The 12,053-nt window shown below is 38.1% G+C and overlaps 1 protein-coding gene across 1 annotated transcript; it reads right to left on the reverse strand.

The window, feature by feature from the left end:
• Positions 1-647: 647 nt before the first annotated feature.
• On the reverse strand, positions 648-11,246 carry LOC139133212 (coiled-coil domain-containing protein 25-like). The gene is made up of 7 exons (XM_070699683.1): positions 11,081-11,246; positions 9,619-9,666; positions 8,802-8,841; positions 6,201-6,328; positions 4,201-4,304; positions 3,375-3,577; positions 648-987 (listed from the first exon to the last, which is right to left on the reverse strand). The coding sequence occupies exons 1-7, from the start codon at positions 11,103-11,105 to the stop codon at positions 909-911; spliced, it is 627 nt and encodes a 208-aa protein (XP_070555784.1). The 5' UTR covers positions 11,106-11,246; the 3' UTR covers positions 648-908.
• Positions 11,247-12,053: the final 807 nt, after the last annotated feature.

Below are 12,053 nucleotides of genomic sequence, written 5' to 3' on the forward strand. Positions count from 1 at the left end.
AAAATGATGCCGTCTCACCCAAAACCCAAGACGAAACTTCGAAACTTCGAGCTACTGCACTGCACCAATACCACAGCCTGCCATAATACTGTGTGTTGCATCAATTTTGCGATCGCCTCACCACTAAGGAAGCATTGAGTTATTACAAAATTTATAAAACATTCAATATTTTCCACAATTCTCAATCATTGGATAGAAGGAGTAACTTACAAACGTTGATCAATAAATACCGCTGTGTTGTGTTGTGAATGTCGTATATGCCTCACAAGGCCACTGACAATGGCAGGCATTTTGAACTTGACAATGAAGAGTTCCTGTAACACACACAGTCAATATGTTTCAGTGTATTGAGCTTTTGACCTGTCATGGATGACAATCTTCGTTAGGACAAAAAAAAAGGAAGACATGAAATATCTATAGCTGACCACTAGATGGCGGTGTGGTCATTTCAAGACACCCCCTCCCCCACCCTCTTTTATTTGAATTTTGAAAACCTTTCATTGATCCATGGTCAATCCACAATTTCTGGAGTGACTGTGAAATATCTATCACATAAAATGGCATGTTTATTGAACTTCTTCAACCATTGACTGATTAATTATTGTAAAAAATTCCGAACAGAAAAAAAACAAACTCAAACACTCATCTCTGGATAAAGTGTTATCAACTATGTTTTATTTATGATAAGTAGGCATCAGTGGATTATTGGTACACTGTACACATAAGACGTTGCATTTTTTTGGAGACACAAACATTTCTGCTTTCAGAAGCATTTGTGAGACGTTCAGAGACATATGAAGACCTTGTCCACAGAAACACAGAACTGAAGGTTCATAAAGGGAGAAGCTTCACAACCAAAAAAATAAAGTTTAAAAAATTATATTTAAAGAGTTGTGAAACAGGTAGGGTTACATGAAATCATCGGAGTCGTATCCAGCATCTTGGTTACTTGTCATTTTCTCTGATGTCATCAGCGATGAATAATTCCTGAATAGAGAAGAGATTTTAATCAATAAACACATTTCACAAACACATTTTTTGTGACATATGAAATGCACAATGTTTTGAAATGTACAATTTTGTGTAATGTGAAATATAAAATTCTGTGAAATGTACTAGTATGCAAATGTAAATGTTGATTTTGTTTCCCTGGCAATGGCGCATTCTATCTTAACATCAGGCATTTCAACATGAATTTTGGAGAAGAACAAGCTACTCTTGCAGTAGTTACCAAACAGAAACGAAACTCAAAAGTTACAGCGTATGGAGATATCAGTGTGGTACAACCAATCTATCTTACAGCGTATGGAGATATCAGTGTGGTACAACCTATCTATCTTACAGCGTATGGAGATATCAGTGTGGTACAACCTATCTATCTTACAGCGTATGGAGATATCAGTGTGGTACAACCAATCTATCTTACAGCGTATGGAGATATCAGTGTGGTACAACCAATCTATCTTACAGCGTATGGAGATATCAGTGTGGTACAACCTATCTATCTTACAGCGTATGGAGATATCAGTGTGGTACAACCTATCTATCTTACAGCGTATGGAGATATCAGTGTGGTACAACTAATCTATCTTATAGCGTATGGAGATATCAGTGTGGTACTACAACTAATCTATCTTACAGTGTATGGAGATATCAGTATGGTACAACTAATCTATCTTACAGCGTATGGAGATATCAGTGTGGTGCAACCTATCTATCTTACAGCGTATGGAGATATCAGTGTGGTACAACTAATCTATCTTACAGTGTATGCAGATGTCAGTGTGGTGCAACCAATCTATCTTATAGCCTATGGAGATATCAGTGTGGTGCAACCAATCTATCTTACAGCGTATGGAGATATCAGTGTGGTGCAACCAATCTATCTTATAGTGTATGGAGATATCAGTGTGATATAACTAATCTATCTTACAGCGTATGGAGATATCAGTGTGGTACAACCAATCTATCTTACAGCGTATGGAGATATCAGTGTGGTACAACCAATCTATCTTACAGCGTATGGAGATATCAGTGTGGTACAACCCATCTATCTTACAGCCTATGGAATTATCAGTGTGGTACAACCAATCTATCTTACAGCGTATGGAGATATCAGTGTGGTACAACCAATCTATCTTACAGCGTATGGAGATATCAGTGTGGTACAACCAATCTATCTTACAGCGTATGGAGATATCAGTGTGGTACAACTAATCTATCTTACAGCGTATGGAGATATCAGTGTGGTGCAACCAATCTATCTTACAGCGTATGGAGATATCAGTGTGGTACAACCCATCTATCTTACAGCGTATGGAGATATCAGTGTGGTACAACCAATCTATCTTACAGCGTATGGAGATATCAGTGTGGTACAACCAATCTATCTTACAGCCTATGGAGATATCAGTGTGTTACAACTAATCTATCTTACAGCGTATGGAGATATCAGTGTGGTACAACCAATCTATCTTACAGCGTATTGAGATATCAGTGTGGTACAACCAATCTATCTTACAGCGTATGGAGATATCAGTGTGGTACAACTAATCTATCTTACAGCGTATGGAGATATCAGTGTGGTACAACCCATCTATCTTACAGCGTATGGAGATATCAGTGTGGTACAACCCATTTATCTTACAGCGTATGGAGATATCAGTGTGGTACAACCAATCTATCTTACAGCGTATGGAGATATCAGTGTGGTACAACCAATCTATCTTACAGCGTATGGAGATATCAGTGTGGTACAACCAATCTATCTTACAGCGTATGGAGATATCAGTGTGGTACCACCTATTCATCTTGCATGAAGCAGCGTTTTCTCCAGATTGCGCCATTGCACGGTTCTCCCTCACCTGATCTGAATCCCCCGTAAAATAATCACAAACCCCAAATACCCCCAACGATTAGATCCTGAGATACTGATTACACTGAGAGTTGATAACAGCATTCTGCACCATGATTAGTGTCCATGATGTAACATCACAGACTTTGCGTCCAGATTACAAAACTGTCTGAACTTATATGAATAAAGTGTGAATGATCAGTATAAGCTTCTAATATAGTGGTCTATGATGGTATATACATTTCCTACACAGACAAGAAGAAAAAACAGGAGACTGTCTTTTATGTAATATTTGACCCACACTTTAACCTTAATGTGTGTAAAACGTTGAAAAACCTTAATTTGCATAATTTCATTTCATAATTCATTACGATTCCCTCTCAATTAGAACCAAATCTCCCCTTGATTTTAAGGAGAGGGGATATTCCCCCTCACCCTTTGCCAGAGAAACTTGGAGAACACATTGATGAAGTTCATAGGTCAAAAAACTGGACATGGGATGCGGAGCCATTATATTCACCTAAGTTCTGCCTCCTCTTGTCTTCTCTTAGCCTCTTCTTTTTCCTTCTTTCTTATTTCAGCGTCTGCCTTTCGTATTTTGGCTCTCTCTTCTCGATCTCTCTGTTCACGCTCTGCTCGGAGGTCTGGCTGCCGTTCCTCTTTTGTCTTATTCAGTCTGTTCACTATTTCATTGATTCTTTTCTCAACCTTCATTGTTTTGACCTGCAAATAACAAACAAACAAACAGAGGAGTCAAATTGTGACAGATACTTAAAGTATCAATGAAATGGTTTTTTATACACACAAATGCTCCTATGGCCCCAGACATGAAATGTTCATTTCTACAATCACGGATACAAGAGCGAAATTAGTGATTTCCTAAAAGTTTGACCGGTTGACATTTTCAGCTTTCCAGAGATTGCCCGATCTTTCCGTATGCATACAACTAAAGTATTTAGCAATTCCGCTGATAGTGACAATAAGACAGGCCCTCTGTTTGTGTAACATCGTGAGCTCTTTTTGAGTAGAACCATTTCTTTTTTGCTTTGAGTATGAATCCGGTCCACTGCCTCTTACTGCAGAGTCTATTACCACCAGCTGTGTCTTACCTTGTTCTGGGTATTGCGGCAAAGACAGTCGATCTGAACTGTCCTGTATAAATCATCAATTTTGATGGCCACACAAACTTTGTGATGAAAATACCATTATGAAAACCTCTAATAAAGTTATTCCAATGTAAAATCCATACAAAAAAGTAGATTTCAACAATAAGGTGATATTAATAAATAATTTCTTGCAAAGGCTGTTTTGGCATAAACTATAGATACATCAATATATGGAAATACCTCTCTTTGTTTGTGGAAGCCCACTTGACCTACTTCCATGTCGCCTGTCTTCTTTAGATTCAGAAATGGAGTGTAAACAATTCCAACATTGTTTGTTTTATTACCTGGAAGAGAGATACAAAAATGCATTACTGGTATCTTACATGGTAAACAAGGTCACACACCTTTGATATTTGAAACGTGTATAGTGTATAAATGTGGTAAATTTTACCAGGAAAAGTTACCTTATTCCTGGCAATGAAATTAGCAACAATCACTGAGATCATGCTAAAGCCACATTAGAATTTGATGTTCCCTATACAGTATGATTCAATTTAAGGTAGAATGTGCCTTGGGGACAGATATTTGGACTTTAAAATTTTTAAAGTTCTTTTCTGGTCTACCACTTGTTTGGGCTCATTTTAGAGCTTTTGGAGCATGAAAAAAATTCACTATCCTATTTTTTAAAAAATACCGCAATTATACGGTGTCGCTCAAATTTGATCAGAATTGGTACCGTATCAGTATGGGTACCAAAGATCAACAATAAATGTTGTTTCTATCTGTTCAGTGCAGGAAAATTCTACGTTGATGTTATGACAATGATTTCTGCACAGTACAACCAGAAAAACAACAAGAAATATTTAAACCAGAAAAACAAGAATGACAAAAGTAATTAAGGTCTGAAACTTTAGGTACTGGAGGTCAACTTTAGCAACATGCATAGCAGAAAGGCAGCTAGCCCCCTTAGTTTGACCATAGACGGTCTTCCTCCCCTCTACTGACGGTCTTCCTCCCCTCTACTGTCTATGGTTTGAGCAGGTCTGTTAATATGTAACAGTTCATAAACAATGACAGGAAATGACTCAAGTCAGTGGAGTAAGCCTGTTTCAAGCCTGTTTCAGAATTTCGCTTTTTCTTACCTCATTTGCACATTTTTGACACTGACGTGTTCATTTGAACAAATTCACATCTCAACCCCTACATCTACCTGTACACCAAATACTGAGACGGTAGCTTTGGCGCTATGGGAGCCTTTGCGTGTGACGGACATACATCCACACATACCCACAAATATACAGACACAGATGCCACTCAGACTCATCATATAAGCTCTTTTTGGTATTTATATATAAAACCAAATATGAGCTAAAAAACAAAAAATTTTATTTTCCCCTGTAGAGTTAAAACAGGGATAGCAGACATTTTGATTCAAGTATCAGTAATTTAAGATAATTTGTTTCTCTGGGAACAAAATTTGCTCAGTGATCCCTGTTATTTATTCTTGATTTCAAAATGGATTCACATTTGTTAAAATGATGGGTTACACACAAGCATCTCCCAAGCAAAGGTTATTACATTTAAAGAGACAGTATCTGTAACTTTTGATAACATTTTAATGATTTTTGTTGCCTAAAACAAATACATATTTCTTTCCTCTCCTTGCTAGTGTATAATGAACTATCAGTCACGCCAACACAACACATGGTGCACAATATGAAATATTTTGGGTGACAAATGACTGATATTCAACTGTCAATAATTACCAGGAACACAGCAGGTACCATAGGACCTAGGGTCTATGTATGCACAGACTTTTTCCAGGGTCTCTACGGCATCTATGCACACACACAGGTTGTGTTGATAAACTGAACACTCAGCATTACAACATGATTATGGCAGGAGAAAAAAATTATGGAAACAAAAATCAATATCTCAGCCGTGAGAATTATGACAAGTTTCTTCACCTAGGAAAAATCAGCATTTTTTCAAACAGGTAAAACCTAATTCTTGGTGGTAATGATAAGTGTTGTTCAGCTCACTATGCTAGTGTTTTTTTTTTCCTATCTGACTCTAGAGGGCGCTGTTTATAGGCAAACTGCTTACTGGTACCCCATGAGGGGACAGTTTCATTGAACATATTTAAAGAAAGAAAAACTGAAAATACCGCAAAAGGAAACAATATATCGATAAGCTGATTAAAATAAGAATAACAAAATTTAAATTTACAAATACCTTACCAGTGATGCTATTGGCTTTGACCAGCTGGGCGCAGTCTTCTAATACTGCACTGGGTATGCTGTCTATTGTGTCGCCAGGATGGAGTCGGAGATACACGTGAGCAGAGGACATCTTGTCCACATGGAACCTTCAAAGTGTAAAGTGTGTTGAAACCAAGTCAGAATTACCTGGATCAAACGTATTAATTATAAATGAGAGGAAACATGGTATGAGAGAATGCTACATTCAGAGACCCGAACTGTTGTTATTGATTGGTCAAAATATTTACATCTTGGGAATTTCATTCAAATTTGAAAATTGTGTAAAACTCCTGCTTCTAGTCTACCTATTATATGTAAAGAAGGTAAATACAACATTTAAACTATACAGTTTACAGAACTGCAGAGTTCTCCCTTGAGAAGGGCACACTGCCATGGTGCCCTCTAGTGGTGTATGCTGTCTTGTGAAAATGCTACACAACAAATATTTTTCAAATTAGAATGAAAATGTCCACAAATTTCCATGGGAATCAGCCCATACAAAAATGTGAAATGGGAAAACTCAACTGTTACAGTCTTTCAATGCAGTGACATACTACATCCCAAAACATCAACAAAGGATTCTTTTCTGGTTTTCTTGATTACTGTACTTTCATTGACAAGTCAGCCAGATACTAAGACGCACTACATCTAATTAGTTTGACATAGACAGTGGAACAGTGTCTGTGATTAGGACAGTGCCAATTTCTAGATATCAGATTAACAATTCCTACATATCAGACTACAAATTCACAGACAAGATGACAGAATTATTACAAAAAATACTACATTTCACCAGTAAATCAAAACACATGCACAGCCAACAAAACTCATCTCCTTTGATCTCACACTGCCACTTCTGAACACAGTCTTACTGGGCAAAAAATCCCACAACAAATTTATTATTTGAACGTCCCTAAAAACATGATAAATTGGCGAAATTGATTGTTGAAAGTTTAAACTGCTGACAGGTTCTTGAGCATAGCAAAACAAAATTTGAAAATGATTGAGTACATCTCGTCTAGCATACATGTAACTGCAGCATACAGCTAGTGCAACTTTGTGCCTACAAATCTAAACAGAGATAAATCTCCTTCCCCTAAGCTACATGTAATTGTAGCTAAACCTCTGCAAACAGTTTCAATACTCCTAAAATTTGTGAGGACTTTGAAGTTTTACAAAACTTGCCAACAATCTATTTGCTCCAAAAAGTTCACTATGTTCCCCGTACACAAGTATGTCCAGCCATGCCAAGTGAAAACAGTGAACTTGAGCAAGCCACCAAGGCAGGGACTGTACAAGTGGACGGCAAGTCACAAAACCCAAACCGAGACGAGACCAAAATGACCCCTCAGGCCAGGCGTTGTAAATACATCATATATACAACACTACAGAAAGCTTGCAGTTTGTTGAGAGTGTCAAAGATCAATGCACAAAGCAAGAGATAGCACAATCAATGATTGGAACAACTGAAAACATTTTCACAGCGTCACCGTAACCCCCATGCGTGCACGGTAACTTCTTAAATGGCCATTGACACGGCGCTCGATCACGATCAACATGATCAAAGTCGTGGCCGCCGAAGTGCCGCTCAGCTGGTGTTTTTCAACACCTATGTACATGCCAATTGATTGATGTAAACTTGTCAATCAAGCTAAAAGTCTATTCAGGACTAAAAACCATGTTGATAAGGCTAGTTTTGGCTGATGTCCCATGCCAATGAATATACACTGAGCTGTCAAGCGGGGCTGTCAATCAAGGGTGTCGGGAAAAATCTGGCATGGCATTGTAGCAAGTGTCACGGCGATCAAGGCAAGCGTCACGGAGACGTGATGCTTGAAGGGCCTAGGGAGAACACTGCCTACCATTTCTCTCGCTGTTCCTTGCGCTGGGCCTAAATAATGAAGAAAGTCAGCGTAGAACTTTGATAGTGAACCTGAGCTCTAAAAATTATGAGCGCTGAAAGGTCAAAGTGTCTGCTTTACACATCCCTACGCGCATTTATACCATCATTTTGAACAAAAAAGGGTAACAAACAATATACGATGCGCACTGTACACTCACAAATATTTCTTTGACCTCAACTCTTTAGAATATTTAGAATTTCTGAAAATGAAAATGAACGAGAACTTTATTTATTGAATAAAATGAAGGTTTATTTTTTTTCCCGTGGCATTGATACAGATGCTGCCTATGTGCAATATGACATTAAACTGGTCCAATAATCATTTCCATTCAAGGTAATATATTACCAGGTCAATGGGACAACTGTGATTTACAAATTTAAGTAGGACCATCCTGAACCAGTGATAGTTAGTGGTGGTACCAGGTGTCCGGAATGGGTAAGCGTACCCTGCTAGCATGCTACACCCGTCAGGATTGGTCCCAAAATTGTCTAAATATTGTATGAAAAAATACAGGATATAGGATGAAAACGTAACTTTTCTATCAGTAAGATAGGAGGTCTTTTGGTCTCGTCTCGTCTCGTCTCAGTCCGGGTTTTGAGACTCGCCCAAGTGGACAGAGTCACTGTGTGCATATTCATGGCTCTAGACTCTTGACGCTTTTCTCTACCATACTCACCATACATCTTCAGGAAATCCCCACCGTAGAAGTTCTTCATCTGTGAACGTAATCAAACATAAAAATCATTAGGCATCAACATAATAATTCCAGAGTCCTTTTTCCACATTCAAAACGAATCAACATTTAGGGTGTATGGTAAAAACTGAACATGATTGTAAACATACACCGATGATACTAGCCTGTGAAAATCATGCAGATGGAAAACTGTCTGGCGGAATTTTCACTGCTGACAACAATATATGAAGAAACACATGTGGTTGATTTAAAACTGTAATTTACATTGATAGTTTTCACATGTAAAATGTCGACTTGAGCTTTTGTTCTATAGTATTTCGCTTTATGCTGGAGGGAATATTCTTGTGTAAAGTATGGTGGTATAACCACGGGACTTGATTCTTCATGATTTGTAAAATATGTTAGGTTGTTGTACGCGCATTAGTATTACTTTTCATCTGAAATGCTTTGACTGTTGTGGCCATTAGCTGTATGATCTTACGCCATCTTTACAGTTGCATGAATTCATGGCATCTGTGTACATGTGGGATGAACAAAGCAGGTAAGAATGAGCACTGAATTGCGCCATAGCACCACTACATCCTGATAACTCTACCACATCACATTCACAAAATTCATTTTACCCGGTATTCACAGACCTGTACTGACCCCACTTTCAGACATATTGTAACAAAAGCCATTTACTGATCTGCTGATTACGTTATTTGGTAAACAAGACCAGTCATTCCTTGTCCTTTCTAGGCTTTAGAATCAAAAAATTTATCATTAAAATCACTTAAAGATTGACAGATGTACTTACTTTCATATTTGTCAACACCCATGTAAATAGAATATGGTGGACTGACAACTAAAAGGGAGAAAATATCCATGTTACTGTAAAGTAATTCTTGCTTTTCAATAGGAGTAAGGTAATAAGATTTTGCGACAGGTAAAGTAACAAACAATTTTAAAAGGTAACAGGACTCAAGAGAGGAAAAGTGGAATATGGGAGAGATAGGGAGACACAACAACAAAACAGACACTGGCACTGACAGAAGGACATAAAAGAAAGAAAAGGAATGATAAAGGGCTGTAATGTTTGGAAGAAGAGCAATTGTCTGTGAAAATGATTGCCTTTTGTTAATGAACCTGATATTGTGCGGACCTGCTTACTGTCTTTTGACATCAGCATGTCATTTCAGATGTATTAAATACCCTCACTGTTGTCAAAGGACATTTTTGTTGAAAGAGTACTACTAATTTTGCCAATTTTCAGTTCAATGACTTACTTTGCACACTGCGACTATCGTCACCAACCAAATGATGATTGTGTGGATATTTTACAGTACTTTTAATTACTACTTAACCATATCACTGGAAAGCGGTAAGTTTCAAATTTCCACAATCGTTGCTGACATACATATAGCTTTGAGCTACACTACAACAACAACAAACAAAAACAATAATAATAATTATATGAACTTTTGAGCAACTGAACTGAGTGAACATCTAAAAACAACATTTTGTATAAAAAAAAAACCCAAATAAAAGAAAACAAAAAACTTCGTTGTGCTGTATCGAGCATACACTGTAAACTAACTTCAATAACTGCTAGTTGGAAAGTGAAACTTTAGGGCTTGGAACTTGGATTGGAAGTTTTGGTTGCGGCAGTCCTCTGTTTACAGATAGCGGCAAGACTGAAGATTAGTGGACACAAACAAATTTTGTTTGATTTATTTGTAACCTAGGGAGTCCACTCATACCATCACTAGTATTATTTACAGCCCCCTAGGAAAATCCCTTTTAGTTTGCGACCAAAGGTTAAATCTGCAGTCGTCCCCAGATCGCATGGAGTTAGCTGCAAAATTGTAGCTCTACGGTGAGGCGGTCGGTGAGTTTTGGTTTTGGTTTTTGCGACCTCGCTCACCAGTGAGCGAGGTCGCAAAAACCAAAACTCACCGACCGCCTCACCGTAGAGCTACAATTTTGCAGCTAGCGTGGAGTTAGCTCTGCCCGGTCTTACTGCCCGTCGTTGTCCGTCGGCTGCACGTCTGGAAATTAACCTTCCAATATAATCAGTTGATATCTCAATACCAAAGCCTAGCCCACTACTGTACTATTATCGCGCTCTCACTCATCATGGAGCTTAGAGCTCCATGACTACATGCAGATAGCAACGCACAAATTTTGACTTTGGTCTTGATGTCTTTAATGCTTTATCAAATATTCACCTGAGTGAGTGCAAGACATTTTTCTTTTGTTGTGTTAGATACTCGTCTTACCGTTACTTGTAAAATACAGCACCATGATGGCTGGTTACATCTCTGACAGTTAATGCCGATTGTCCGATACACCACGGTGTGTCAGAGGGACTGTTGGAACACTGAGCAGAGACGAGCAGAGACAGATGAAAACCACGTTGACCATATTTCTGTTAATTCTGTGTATTTATAGTATGTAAATTCACAGAAGAAAATACACCATAGTCAGCGAAATTTTATATAATATCAAATTTTATAGATTTTTAGGATTGCAATATAAGAATATAAAATTTTAATACAAAAAATTAGTTTTTTTTGTAGCTGTGCAGGTGTCATAATAGTTTATATATTTATTTGAATAGACAGTCTGCAAAAGTCAGTTGACTCACATATATGCGTCATTCAAAATGGCGTCTTACTTCTAGCAAATCGTCCCGCGACTCGCCACAGAGGCAACATTTCTAACATTTTGGAGTTTATAAACTTATGTTCACTCCTTTACGGATCAGAAGGGAGAAAAACAGAAGATGTATTGTCTGCAGTGGCTACTTCCCGTCTTGTTGATCCCAAACCGCCGGTGAGCCCAGCTTTTCTGCACAATCATGCCATGTTCATGGCGTTGTACCTGGCCAGCTTCTTCTTGGAAAGGAAGCCGTGTACGATATGCAGTGCAGTGTTCGTCGCAGCCGTCTTTCTTCTCTGCTACAGTTGCATAGGAAATTGCTTATTCTTTGACTGTGGAGAGACGTGCACTGAAACTTAAATGATACACCACAGATCATATTTCTCCGATATTTTTTACGCGAATGAATCGAAGCTTTTGTTTGCGAGCTGAATGGATGCTTGGACGTGGAACGGCGGGTGACGAGAAGAAATTGAGAAACCTGTCGACTAATTGTCGATGACTCATGGATTTCATAAATAGTTTTAATCTACAAAAACAGTTTATATCTTTTTACTCGTCGTTGACAGTGCAATGAATGCAAACATTTAG

The sequence above is a fragment of the Ptychodera flava genome, chromosome 5, assembly GCF_041260155.1.
Source record: "Ptychodera flava strain L36383 chromosome 5, AS_Pfla_20210202, whole genome shotgun sequence".
Classification (NCBI taxonomy): Eukaryota; Metazoa; Hemichordata; class Enteropneusta; family Ptychoderidae; genus Ptychodera; species Ptychodera flava.

Bases quoted from the DNA above. Each gene is read 5' to 3' on its own strand.
- LOC139133212 (XM_070699683.1), bottom strand. From the start codon at position 11,105: ATGGTGCTGTATTTTACAAGTAACG. The intron at 8,842-9,618 runs GTAAGTACATCT...TTACGTTCACAG, and splicing joins GGGTGTTGACAAATATGAAA to ATGAAGAACTTCTACGGTGG. The intron at 3,578-4,200 runs GTATTTCCATAT...TGTTATTTGCAG, and splicing joins GCTTCCACAAACAAAGAGAG to GTCAAAACAATGAAGGTTGA.